At 38.2% G+C, this 14,609-nt stretch overlaps 1 protein-coding gene across 2 annotated transcripts in view; it reads right to left on the reverse strand.

The window, feature by feature from the left end:
* The window catches only part of LOC138702940 (uncharacterized), a 290,852-nt gene that overhangs the window by 37,473 nt on the left and 238,770 nt on the right, over positions 1 to 14,609 (reverse strand). For both annotated transcript variants that reach the window (XM_069830353.1, XM_069830354.1), the window contains exons 3-7: positions 7,836 to 7,998; positions 7,611 to 7,656; positions 3,182 to 3,426; positions 1,563 to 1,735; positions 352 to 478 (exon numbers count right to left, since the gene is read on the reverse strand). In XM_069830353.1, coding sequence (XP_069686454.1) covers positions 352 to 478; positions 1,563 to 1,735; positions 3,182 to 3,426; positions 7,611 to 7,656; positions 7,836 to 7,998 — 754 coding nt within the window. The remainder of the gene's footprint in view (positions 1 to 351; positions 479 to 1,562; positions 1,736 to 3,181; positions 3,427 to 7,610; positions 7,657 to 7,835; positions 7,999 to 14,609) is intronic.

Here is a 14,609-nt window from a genome sequence, read left to right on the forward strand (position 1 = left end):
TTTAGTATCTATCAATCAGCATCGAAACTATAATGCTAATTTTCGTCTTGGTAGCTCAGTTGGTAGAGCATTGGCTTAGGCACTATAACTGCAGACCCTGGATCAGATCCCGATGATGGCAGAGTGTACTTGTGGTGAACAAAGCCAAGATTCTGAGGGTTTTTCTCGGGGCTCTCAATATTCATTAAATCATAATTTCAATAGCTTCTCCTAAAATGCCGCAGCTGGATGTAGTATTGTAACTGATGTATAGATGGCATAATTCTGAGGAGTAGTATGTTTTGGGAGGTGAAAGGACCCTCCATACTTCAGTTTCAACAAAGTAAATAAAAACAGCTCACTGCCACTTACGTTGTGTTTCACAATCCATATAACTTTTGGACCACTTGTGTCTTCATTACACGTATCTGCTGCGGTAACAGTTACTTGAAACATGTACAACAAAGATGAATTCATTACAGTAATTCTGGGGGGATACCTGGAAATAAAACAAAATAGTAATATTAACAATCATGAAGATAAAACTGTCCTATGACAGGTTCAAATCTGAACTTAGGCTAAGAAAACACAGTTAAAAATAGAACTCTAGGCCACTTATTTGATCATAAGGAGATTACAATACTGGGTAGGCTGAAAAAGTCTGCCTACCTTGTATCTTTTCATAGAGCAGATGTTTCTAGGCTTTCCTATCAACATTTTTTGTGGCACAGACGCCACAAGAAGATGATGACCACTCATTTTCACCCCCAAACAGAATATAAATATAACAATATAACTTATTTGTCTCATAGCACCCTGTTTGTTAATCAAGGATATTTCTTATACCATGAAAATTGAAAATTTCTATTTTGTCTTCTTCCATCTGATATTTAGTTGTGGTGTGGATCTCCTATCTTTGTAAGCACATTCTGTTTCATATGTCCAATTTGAAAACGGTTTCTCTTTTAATTCTACAAATAATGACTTCAATTTTCTCTCAGTATGAGCCACTTTATACAGAATTAATATGTAAAACACACACACACACGCATGCACTTTTGATTAAACTAACACTCAACGACGCAGCACATTCACAGAACACCAATATAGCGCAATATATTATTGTGAAGGTGAGGCTAGCCTGATTTTGTATGGAGATGAAGAGAATCGATACCCCCTCCCCGGTCACTCCTCAAGCTTGTGAGTCAAGGTCGTAGCCATACCTTTATAACCTTTCTGTCACAAGCTTCACACTGAACTCTCCATACTGGAATGACTGCCAACAGTGAACTTAATATATGGAAGGATCGAAGTGAAACCAAGTGTTATAATACATCGTTATTACGAACTTATAGGCCTACTGTTACTAGGTATAATTCAAATTTTTTGGGTAGGCTAAGCCTAAAAAACCTCTTAAGAGCTTCGCCACTGCAGCTAACAGAAAAATGTGCGGGTAGATTGAAAATGCGCTTAGGAGACGTTATACTGATTAGGTATATTGGTATTTCATATGGCGTTGTGTCTTTATGCAGTTCATTGTAACTTTTAACTATTGCAATAATTTCGTAACAGTGCATACTTACCTTTGGTCAGTGATGATCTTATTATATGGACTACAAGGCACATCCCTTCTCGTGTAATTGGTATACAGATAATACCGTGATGTGTCAACCCTCATTATGTTAGTATTGTTTATTACACGATATTCTATAAAGTAACAGCCTTCTTGTACATTCCAAAATGTTACGTTCCGCATCTGAAAAAGAGAAAAGAATACTATCATAAAATCTCAGCAGTCATAAGAGAGACAGGAACGGCGATGCAGACATCCTCCCCACGACTGTGGGGGTGAGGGACACAGGAGGTTCGGAAGGATTTGTGGGCGCAATGTTAGTTTGTAGGGACACTAGTTTTTAGAACAAACAGAAAAAGGTGAAAGAGACAATTTAATTTCAAGAAAAGTCTTAAGAAAACTAACAAACATTGTGTTAGAATGAAATAACAAAGTACCTTTTTAAGTATTCAAATACTGGGTGTTCATTTCAAAGTGTGTCATGACGTCACTGTTGTGAGTCAGCGATATGAAGCGAGTTTCAGCTTTTATGTCAGAGAAGTTGCCTATTAATCAAGGCGTTCAATCTGAACTTGAGAACGTGTACGGTATAACTTGAATGTCGTAGCAACAGATGGCGGTCTGTAAAGTCTGTGTGCTACCATAACCTCTTTCGAACTGTGTTTTGCGCGGGCAAGTCGTACGCAGGGTATTTGTTATCATCGGTTGCGTACGGCAACATTCCACAACACAAATCAAAATGCTCCGTGTCCATGTTGACCGTCCAAGTTAATGTCAACAAATACGTAAGTAATCGTCTTAACCCTCTCCCCATATCCCGACAGTAAGAAAAAAACTCACCTTAGTACGTGTTTCAAAACAGTTCACATTCCTGCCACTATAGGTGTTACCGTACGTATCAGTAAGTAGCTACTCTTCAGAATGAACGCCGTACTTGCTATACTAAAAGCCAGGTTATGAACCGACTAAACCGGAAGCAACGTTCTGTTGCTCTCTTTCTGAGCTCTGTTGCCACATATTGTCGCGAGATTCAAAGCATGTTCAGCGTTTGTCACCGATATGTTTAAAATAACTACTGTCTATAGTTCTCGATAACACTATCAACAATATTAGTAATTAAAATTACTGTTTTTAAGAAAGCACGAGCTAATGATGCTGGTACGAAATGCGACTCGTAATGCACGTGGTACTGCAAATGAACTGGCTACACTGTCTCCCTGATTCCGTTGCCAGATTTTCGTTAGCAGACGACGTTTTCACGCGAGGTCCAATGAAAAGCTCCGTTCTCGTTCTCCCCTCCGCCCCACCATACTTCGTGTCATCACTGCACAGGCTACCCCTCTAATCCGCACTTTCCTCTCGCCCACCCAACTACTTCCTGTTTAATCGGTTCATAACCTGGCATTTAGTATACGCAACTTCTCTGTCACATATGTAATACGCCTCTGTGGAAGTGTAGGAAGATTGAATTATCTAGGCTCATCGGCTAGCCACATGACGGCATACAGCGAGCCATGACACACTTTGAAATGAACACGCAGTATATATATTTCACTTTAAAAAATAGATTTTAAGCCTACTGCAAATTAATTTTTCGTATTAGAAGAAAGAAATGGTATTTACACTCACCCTTCCGCAGGCTTGAGGTGCACTTTCATCAACACGGACCACCCTCTCTTCTTGTCGTTTCTTGCTTTCGCTGTTCTTGGTAGAATTGCAAGTCACACTGTCCACCCTCTCTTCCTCTATAAGCACGAACTTGTACTCAGATACATTACAAGACCTCGGCAATACACTGAACTGCAATATCACTTTGCCAGGGTGTGACACATCTTCATGAAGCGTGAAATTAAATTTACAGGAATCTCCCTCTTCTGAAACACAAATAGGAGAAAAAAATTACACATCAAACATAGACTATATGTATAAATAATAATTAAAACATCAAGAGGGTGCTACAGACCTGTGGTTTAATTTACTTGTATGATAGAAAAAGAAGAAGATCGGGTACATTTTATTTCGTAAGGACTTTTTTATTTTCTGACACAGATATTCAATATTTTCTTTTACAAGTACCGGTAACACTCTTTACAAAAGTTATAGAAGGTTAAAAAGAAGAATATTTTGAACATATTTCAACATCCGGACATTTTGTTATATTTTTAAATGCCTGGAAGACAGGAGGACAAAGCTTAAAAAGGAGGATATGTCCTCCAAAAATCGAACACCTGGTCATCCTGTCCATGGAGAGCTTAAGGCACGGGTTTGAATAACATTTTCAAAGAGAACCAAACAAAACCATACTGAGTCGGACTGAGTAATTTAGTACCAGAGGGTCTGAAAAGAACCACAATGCAGTGCAATCAAGAAGGCAACGAAGCACCAGGACCAATGACAATGCCATGTGTTGGACAAAGTATAGCAATCCTTCAGGAAAAGCACTGGGTATGTATAAGGAACAAGTGATTAACCGTTTTCAGTCTAATTTGCAGTTGTTTTGTGACCTTCCTGGTCTGGAATTTGCGACAGGTGTTTCAGCAAGAAGGAACACCTCCACAAGTAGGTTAGGATAGCACAGCACCGCTAAAGGAACTCTTTCCAGATGGAACTGTGTCATAAGGAACAGACTTTTCCTACTCATCCCGTAGTCCCGATCTCATGTTATGTGACACATATCTGTGGTACATGTTGAAAGTGTTTCACACCAACATCCAAAAATCTGCAACACCTTCGCAATAGTGCTTCACACAATACCCATAAATCTGCAACACCCTTCGCAATAGTGCTTCACACAACACCCATTAATTTGCAACACCTTCGCAATAGTGCTTCACACAACACTCATATATCTGCAACACCTTCGCAATAGTGCTTCACACAACACCCATAAATCTGCAACACCTTCGCAATAGTGCTTCACACAACACTCATATATCTGCAACACCTTCGCAATAGTGCTTCACACAACACCCATAAATTTGCAACACCTTCGCAATAGTGCTTCACACAACACCCATAAATCTGTAACACCTTTGCAATAGTACTTCACACACACCCATAAATCTGCAACACCTTCGCAATAATGCTTCACGCAACATCCATAAATCTGCAACACCTTCGCAATAATGCTTCACACAACACCCATAAATCTGCAACACCTTCGCAATAATGCTTCACGCAACATCCATAAATCTGCAACACCTTCGCAATAGTGCTTCACACAACATCCATAAATCTGCAACACTTTCGCAATAATGCTTCACGCAACATCCATAAATCTGCAACACCTTCGCAATAGTGCTTCACACAACATCCATAAATCTGCAACACCTTCGCAATAATGCTTCACGCAACATCCATAAATCTGCAACACCTTCGCAATAGTGCTTCACACAACATCCATAAATCTGCAACACCTTCGCAATAATGCTTCACGCAACATCCATAAATTTGCAACACCTTCGCAATAGTGCTTCACACAACACCCATAAATCTGCAACACCCTTCGCAATAGTGCTTCACACAACACCCATTAATTTGCAACACCTTCGCAATAGTGCTTCACACAACACTCATATATCTGCAACACCTTCGCAATAGTGCTTCACACAACACCCATAAATCTGCAACACCTTCGCAATAGTGCTTCACACAACACTCATATATCTGCAACACCTTCGCAATAGTGCTTCACACAACACCCATAAATCTGCAACATCTTCGCAATAGTGCTTCACACAACACTCATAAATCTGCAACACCTTCGCAATAATGCTTCACGCAACATCCATAAATCTGCAACACCTTCGCAATAGTGCTTCACACAACATCCATAAATCTGCAACACCTTCGCAATAATGCTTCACGCAACATCCATAAATCTGCAACACCTTCGCAATAGTGTTTTACACAACATCCATAAATCTGCAACACCTTCGCAATAATGCTTCACACAACATTCATAAATCTGCAACACCTTCGCAATAGTGCTTCACACAACATCCATAAATCTGCAACACCTTCGCAATAGTGCTTCACACAACACCCCTAAATCTACAACACCTTCGCAATAGTACTTCACACAACACCCATAAATCTGTAACACCTTTGCAATAATGCTTCACACAACATCCATAAATCTGCAACACCTTCGCAATAATATTGAGTCTATCATCGGGATTATAACACCGGACCGATGTTCCGTCATAGTCAATGCAATGGTCACACGCATGAAATATGTTGTTTTTAATTATGGGAGAAACGTTGGACATGTTATTGTCCGATATTATACAGTAGTTCCATTAGCCGTTAAAACCGATTCTTTCATCCAGTTACCATTTTTGCCTCACTCTGTTGAAAAACATTTTAAAATAGTTATTTATGAGACAAGTTCGTAAAGGTTCTACATAGGAGGGCCAAAAGATAACTTCACGAATGTATGTCGTACAATATTTTTTCTATGATAGTACAAATTTACATTAAATAAATATTTCAAGTTAGAGAGGTTACAAGATTACAATATAATGGCCGTCTAAACTCAGAACCATTAAGAAGTAAGTATCCATGAAATTTCAGCCTGTTTTATTCATGTTCACGATTTCATGGGCGTCTAAACCGGCCATATAATCAAGAAAGCTATTAGGGACAGTTGAATGATAAATCTTGTTACAATGAGTCGGCTACTACAGACGTAACTTCAGAATAATACGGGCTAAAATGTAGACATGAATGTTAAATTTGTTACTTTGTGTTAAGTGTAACATTTAAGTAATGAAAAATCGAGGTAATGCATTAATTTCTTACTGAATGAAGCTTGTACACTGAATATTGCATTTTCTTTGGCAGTTCGTAAAATCCTAGATCATATATACCCAGATAGCTCTGCCTTATACGTTTTGACGGTAACAACTTTTGTCACGTTTACTATGCTGCCATATAGTTGTTACATAAGGAGTCACGTCATAAGTCCCATTTGAATTGCATTAGCGACTGTACTGCCATCTCGTGTTCGTTAACGGCGGACGGGTGGCGATTCTGGCGTTTGTTCTCTTCAAAGTGCCGCCGATTTTAACATAGGAATGAGCCATCTCTTACATATATGATCTAGGGTAAAATGAATAGCAGTGCCTAAAGTGATTACTTACTTTTTTACGCACTAGTGTTTTAAAGGCTCACTTTACGCACTGATAACAGTCGGTAATAGTAATATACGTTACAAGAGCGGTATGTTGACGTTTTCATGGTCGAGGAAAACATTGAAAAAGCGAAACGTAGTTGAGACTTTTTAAAGATCGTTTATTACATACCTGAAAGACGAATTTCTAATTAGTTGCAATGAAATCTCCATCTTGGTTTCTGTTTAATGACGGCAATTTTTCAAAACAAAAATATCTATCTTCAACATTGTTGCTTTAAAATGTATTCTGTGTATACTATACTCCAGCAGGCCGTGGTATCCGTCTGTCTTTTTCTCCCCCCAGTCTATAAATGCGAACTTAAAACAAACGGTAAGGTTATGTAATGATTTATTTTTCATTTTAATATTTTAAAAATATTATTTATATAACATATTGCAGTAATAACATCGGCATCTGGAATCTTGTTGATTTTTTCACGGCTTCCTTAATGTTACTTGTATCAGGAATGCAATAAGTTTCGTGGAGTAGTAGACTTTACTTAATTTTTGCAAATATTTAAAAACAATAATTAACATTGCAATTTAGGTGAAATTGCAGTGGTAAGTTTCCAATTTATAATTATTACTATGTTAAACGTCTCTAAAAATAATATGTTAAAAGCCTAAAGCAGTAAAATGAATGTCGCGCTTAAGCGGTAAGAAGAGGGAAATTGTTATGTGTGTTAGGTTGGGAATACTGAATGTGGTATTTCACACTTACCGCGTATTGGTTCTGTGCGGAAACCAAGCAAATACGCGCGATCTCGCACAAAATGAAACTTTACTCACTATCGTAGAAAAAAACATTATATTGCCTTAACTATCAAAACCTAAGTTAAGTATGATCCTGTATTTAATTCAGATAAAATAGTATTCACTCACCTTCTATATCATCGCTCTGGCTACAGGTCATGCTCAAATTGGTATCCTGGAAAAACAGTGCAAACTCTTCAGATACCAAGGTCCACACTCAATACGATATACCTTGAAAGTTACTGTAGAGAATCTTTCAGATTTCAGTTAAAAGATAAAACTGTTTATAGTCGTAAAAAAATCATGCTCTAATTATGTATCATATACAAAACCAGTCTGTGTAGTATTACTTACGTAAGGAAAATCACTGGAGCAAATAACACAGTCACTCTGTGGCACCCACATGGCGAGAATACACACAGCTGCCCACAAAAACATTACTCTGCGGTGATCCATGTGCCATGTAGGAGCGAGCTGCATTCTGCTCCCCGACATCGGGCAGTTCACACATCCGCATCTGTAACATTTACATCGACATATTGTAGTGGCCAAAACACGTGAGACGAAAACATCATGAGAATATTTACTAACATCAATACTAATATTTGACCATTACAAGTTCACGAGTCAGTAAATTACAAATCTAAAGAGCGACCTAAATTATTAACGAGGCACCTAAAACTAACACCGCTAGATGACAGTACAGAGGTGTGAAAATTATTAGAATAATCTTAATTTTAAAGGTTCTTTAATAGTTCCTTCACAAATATTAATTGAACTGATGAATATTGGTATATATTACTATACTGATGTAGGATATATTTACTACTAACAATGCCGGAAAGCATTGTTGTACATTGGTATTTTTATTTTACAATTGTTATGGGAATTCAGAAATTATTATATTATGTTGGCGGAATTGGAAACATAAAAAATTATATGCACAAAACAGATGTATACGTTCATTTGAACCTTCACAACAATGTAAACGCAAAGAACAATTTGTTTAAAGCATTTCTTAACTAATTTTTTATGTTTCCAATTCCGCCAACATAATATAATAATTTCTGAATTCCCATAACAATTGTAAAATAAGAAAAATACCAATGTACAACAACGCTTTCCGGCATTGTTAGTAGTAAATATATCCTACATCAGTATAGTAATATTATATACCAATATTAATCAATTCAATGAATATTTGTGAAGGAACTATTAAAAAACCTTTAAAATTAAGATTATTCTAATAATTTTCACACCTCTGTAGTATCCAGATGTCCAAGTGATCGATGTGCGCACATGTGAAACAAAGAAGCAGCAGCTGTAAGATGTCGGCACCTCTGCGCGAGTGTACAGACCGATTATTTAGTCCTGACAGCTCAGCGACGCGAAGAGGGGAAGTAATAGGAGTAGTGGAGAGAGTTCCGGAGTAGAGATAAGGGCGAGTGGTCGGTAAAGGAAAACAGTAGAGCTTAACTGTACTGGAAACACAACGCTATACCGCATGCGTGACATCCGATCGCTCTGACTGCAGGCGACAGACTAATCTGAACATCCCTTGGCGTAACTTAATGGACTCGCCTGACCCAGGCGCACATCACTAGCGACTGTCAGGACTAAATAATCGTACTGTACCACAGTCGAATAGCGCTCTGTTGTGAGGTTTTTCTGGACAAAAGGTCTGGCAACAAAGAAATGTTGTCCGTGTATGGTGAGCGTTGTCTGTCACGACAAGCTGTCTACAATTGGATGCACAAGTTCTCTGGAAGGGCAGACAAGTATGCCCACCGAGTAATTGACCAGTGGAGATTTTCACGAAGAAAAATATACAACACATTGGCGGCTTAAACCGGGCAGACAGGATGAAGGGGACGATATGCTAGCCCGGATAGTCACAAGTGATGAATCATGAGTTCATCATTACCAGCTCAAGCCAAAGAGTGCATCAATCCTCGGCTCAATTCGTCTGTATCTGTGCAACAAAACTTTTTTCTAAGACTGTACTATTGGCGACACTGACCGCTATCTTCGTCATAAATTCATACTTAATTACTTACTTACTTACTTACTGGCTTTTAAGGAACCCGAAGGTTCATTGCCGCCCTCACATAAGCCCGCCATTGGTCGCTATCCTGAGCAAGATTAATCCAGTCTCTACCATCATATCCTACCTCCCTCAAATCCATTTTAATATTATCTTCCCATCTACGTCTCGGCCTCCCCAAAGGTCTTTTTCCCTCCGGCCTCCCAACTAACACTCTATATGCATTTCTGGATTCGCCCATACGTGCTACATGTCCTGCCCATCTCAAACGTCTGGATTTTATGTTCCTAATTATGTCAGGTTAAATATACAATGCGTGCAGCTCTGCGTTGTGTACCTTTCTCCATTCTCCTGTAACTTCATCCCTCTTAGCCCCAAATATTTTCCTAAGAACCTTATTCTCAAACACCCTTAATCTCTGTTCCTCTCTCAAAGTGAGAGTCCAAGTTTCACAACCATACAGAACAACCGGTAATATAACTGTTTTATAAATTCTAACTTTCAGACTTTTTGACAGAATACTAGATGACAAAAGCTTCTCAACCGAATAACAGGCATTTCCCAGATTTATTCTGCGTTTAATTTCCTCCCGAGTGTCATTTAGATTTGTTACTGTTGCTCCAAGATATTTGAATTTTTCCACCTCTTCGAAGGATAAATCTCCAATTTTTATAGTTCCATTTCGTACAATATTCTGGTCACGAGATATAATCATATACTTAGTCTTTTCGGGATTTACTTCCAAACCTATCTCTTTACTTGCTTCAACAAGAATTTCCGCGTTTTCCCTAATTGTTTGTGGATTTTCTCCTAACATATTCACGTCATCCGCATAGACAAGAAGCTGATGTAACCCGTTCAATTCCAAACCCTCTGTGTTATCCTGAACTTTCCTAATGGCATATTCTAGAGCGAAGTTAAAAAGTAAAGGTGATAGTGCATCTCCCTGCTTTAGCCCGCAGTGAATTGGAAAAGCATAAGATAGAAAATGGCCTATACGGACTCTGCTGTAAGTTTCACTAAGACACATTTTAATTAATCGAACTAGTTTCTTGGGAATACCAAATTCAATAAGAATATTATATAAAACTTCTCTCTTAACCGAGTCATACGCTTTTTTGAAATCTGTGAATAACTAATGCACTGTACCCTTATACTCCCATTTTTTCTCCAATATCTGTCGAATACAAAAAATCTGATCAATAGTCGATCTATTACGCCTAAAACCACACTGATGGTCCCCAATAATTTCATCTACATATGGAGTTAATCTTCTCAAAAGGATATTCGACAAAATTTTGTACGACGTCAACAAAAGTGATATTCATAGAAGTAATAACTAAAGAAGCCACACTTACACCAACAAATTATTGATCACTATCGATTAGTAGGAGTCAGGTATCTTTAAACGCAAATGTACACTCGTGCAGAAGTGACGCCATCTTGCAACTGCTGTTTCAAATGGAGTTCCAAGCCGAGCTTGAATAGGGTTCAAACAAAATTGTTTTTCAGACATACGTACAGTAGGTAGCATACTACAATCACTCATTTGGAATGAAGACCCCCAATTCAAATAAACAATTACAGCTTAAAAGAAAAAGAGAGAATGCTGGAGATTCAGGAAACTTTAGAGTTAGAAGATTTAAGACCGAAATAGTCGGTGAGCTTATGCTGTATTGTTGATGATATGTAAATATTGACTCTAAAAATATGTACATAAATGTGTAACTAAAAATCTGAAAATATTTACTAAATATGTAATATCAAAATTGCTCTTAGAGTTAAAAATTGTTGCTATTTCAAAAAATAATTTTAATCAAATTAAAGATAAATAAGATGTTTAATTTTATATAAATTACACATTTACATGTCACGATCTAGTTTTTGGTGCGATTCTAAAGGTATAATCAAAGCAAGAAGCACAATGTGCCACAGGATATTTTCTCCATAGGCCTATTTCCAAGAGTTAAGTTCCATCGGCGATTGGACAATATTTTCTTATACACTGAAAACGATCTCTCGACATCGTATGAGGTTATTGTTGTTTAGTCAACTGTCCGAAGACAGGTTTGAACCTCAAAAGTGACATATTATTACGACGTACCGAAGTACATATGATATTTACGTGCAGAAATTCTGCGTCATCATATGATGGATGAGTGGAATGGAGAAAAATTCTCTCCGGCACCGAGTTTGGAACCCGGGTTTTCAGCTCTACGTGCTGACGCTCTATCCACTAAGCCACACCGGGTTCCCATCCCGATGTCGGATCGAATCCTCTCAGTTTAAGTTCCGCCTCTTGGGTTCCCTCTAGTGGCCTACCCTCATGCACTGCGTCATAGATAATAATCATTTTCGCAATCGCGTCTATTGAATGACTATCTGTCAATAGCAGATTTGGGACTAAAGGTGAATAATTCTAGCGGTACAAAAGGGGAATATGTACTGCCAACCAGTGGCGGTGCGTCAATAAGAGCACAAGAGCACGTGAACACCTTGTTTCCATTAATGGACGACTAGTTTTATTATTTAAAACCGTATTGACGTAGTGGGGATGTATAATATCAGAATCGAGTATTTTAAACTTCCCGCATCTTGCATAAACTTCTTATGTAAACTTGACAACATGCGTTCACGTACAAGCCGTGCTCTTTTCAAGGATGTTACAGAAATTACACGCATGCGCGGAAGAAAATTGTCTTAGGGGACGCTTATGACTCGTCAAGAGCACACAGCGTTACGTGAACAGTGAATCTATCCTGCAGATGTCAGATGCATCGATGCCTATCGTTCACGTGTATCTCGAGGATGAAATTTAATAGTCTGTATTCTAGCCTGTAGGTGCCAGCATTTCTCACTCTTGGAGCGTGGGTGTGTGTACAGTGCTACTACGAGAGTGTAGTTTGTGAATTACTATACCTACTTTAATGTTAGCATGATAGCATAGTTTGGTAAATATTTATCCATGGTTTGGCTTTCAAACACGTGATGGCTGAATGTGACAGTGGTTTGAATTTAAGTATCTGTATGTTGGTGTATAATATTTAAGAATAATATTTATTGGCATGTATTTATAGTAATCTATCTATACGAATGGGATTATAGTACTGGTATAGGCTATAGTGTATCAGTGTGTTGTGAATCAAAATATATTACTGAACATACGCTTTTGTAAATAACGGCACTGTGGTGTGTATTAATTTTTAACAAACTTCAACATTTAACTCTGTTCAAGCAATTTTGAACAGTAAAGAACTGGGTAAAGTGACTTACCAGGAAAAATTGGAAATAAAAAGACTAGGTTTCATTATTATTATTATTATTATTATTATTATTATTATTATTATTATTATACGTTTTGAATTTATATACGGTTTTTTCGATAGTGAAACATTGGAATAATGACATTTTATATTAGGCTAAATGTACGATTCCAAATTATTTTCGGTTTTGGAACACAAAATTGTGAACACACGTAATATTTTATCACGAGCCGCCACTGCTGCCAACCTAACAGTACAAATGAAGAAGGTCATTCAGATTACGGACATCTTGGAGGGAACACGTCATTACGTTACTTTGTAAATAATTATTTCAGTTTTACAATTAGTAATGTTTCCCATTTGTCAACTCAAGGGGCGTATACTGGTTAAAGGGTTTGGGCTACCGCTGACCCTATTATTACACAAAATATATCTAACAATTACTTTAATTTTAATTACTATGGTAAAACTAATAATACAAAATTATTACATTATGTTATATTATAAACTTTTTCTTTTGTAATTTCCTTGGGCTACCGCCGGTAGCCCGCAAAATACGCCCCTAAGTGTGACATGTGTTACACAATAACATTAGTTCATTACTAACCTACAAGAACCAAGTTGACACAAAACTCTCTATTCTTATCTACAGCCTTACACACTTGCAACTCCTTACAGCACGTGGCCGTCCCTGATAACGAATCCAGCACGGCCTCCCTTCTCAGAGTTCGCAATCTGTTATCAACATCGCAGGACCACCGTTTCCTGCTGGTTTCATCCAGTTGGTTTCGAAGCAGTCTATTTCAGGAGCAATATATTGTCAAAGGGGATATTTTGCAATACTTTCTTCATGAGTGTAAACTTACACTTTCTAATTATAGAACTGACAGTGAGGTAGCTCAATTGCTAGAGTGACTGGACAAGAAATTAGCAGTTCCATCCCGAGTAGAATAAATTTATTCTTCCAGAACTGTTTTGTAGAGCAATAGAAAATTCGTCTACAACGACGATATGCAGGGGCGGCTTTCGAAGAGGGGCTGCGGAGCTGCAGCACCCCCAGACATTTGTGGCTCTTGTCTCGTTTTATGTTGTGAAATACATTTATTATACAGTCTCTATTTAGCGGCTCGAATTTTTAAAAACTTCGCTCTCATTGACATGCACGCAATCGTTAGTGAAGTCACTTCCTCCCCTGGTGCTGCCAGAGCGAAGCCAGAGACAAGGACTATGGGTGAAGCCACTTCCTCCCCTGGAGCTGCCAGTCTCGTCTCGGAAGCTTTGCGCGTTAGTTTTACCCCTCCCCCTGCTGCCCCTGGCCGTGAATCCAGAGTTTCCAGGAGCTGCAAAATTTGCGGCAGGTTGTCAGTAGCGCGCAGTTTTAAATACATTTTCTTTAATGTTGTGCAACAATGTTTAATTCTGTACAATATTTACAGTCTATTCTGTTCAGTACCTTAACAATTCAGGAGAAATGTGAAATTAAGTGCCCATCAGTTGAATCTAATAATGGAAAAAGCCACTAAACAAAATACAAAGGCTCGCATATTTTTTGCTGATTTATTCAGTATCGCAACTGCAGGGGTTATATCAGCGTCGCCAGTGTGCCGGAATTTTGTCCCGCAGGATTCTTTTAAATGCCAGTAAATCTACTGACATGAGCCCATCTCATTTAAACACACTTAGATGCCATCGACCTGGACCGGGATCGAACCCGCAACCGACTATGCTACCGAGGCCGACTCTGCATACCAAGCTTATAATGCCTTACCGACATATCGGATTTTAATAAGAAGATGATTCAAAAGTTTGCAACCTATAAGA

The sequence above is a fragment of the Periplaneta americana genome, chromosome 7, assembly GCF_040183065.1.
Source record: "Periplaneta americana isolate PAMFEO1 chromosome 7, P.americana_PAMFEO1_priV1, whole genome shotgun sequence".
In the NCBI taxonomy this organism is placed as follows: domain Eukaryota; kingdom Metazoa; phylum Arthropoda; class Insecta; order Blattodea; family Blattidae; genus Periplaneta; species Periplaneta americana.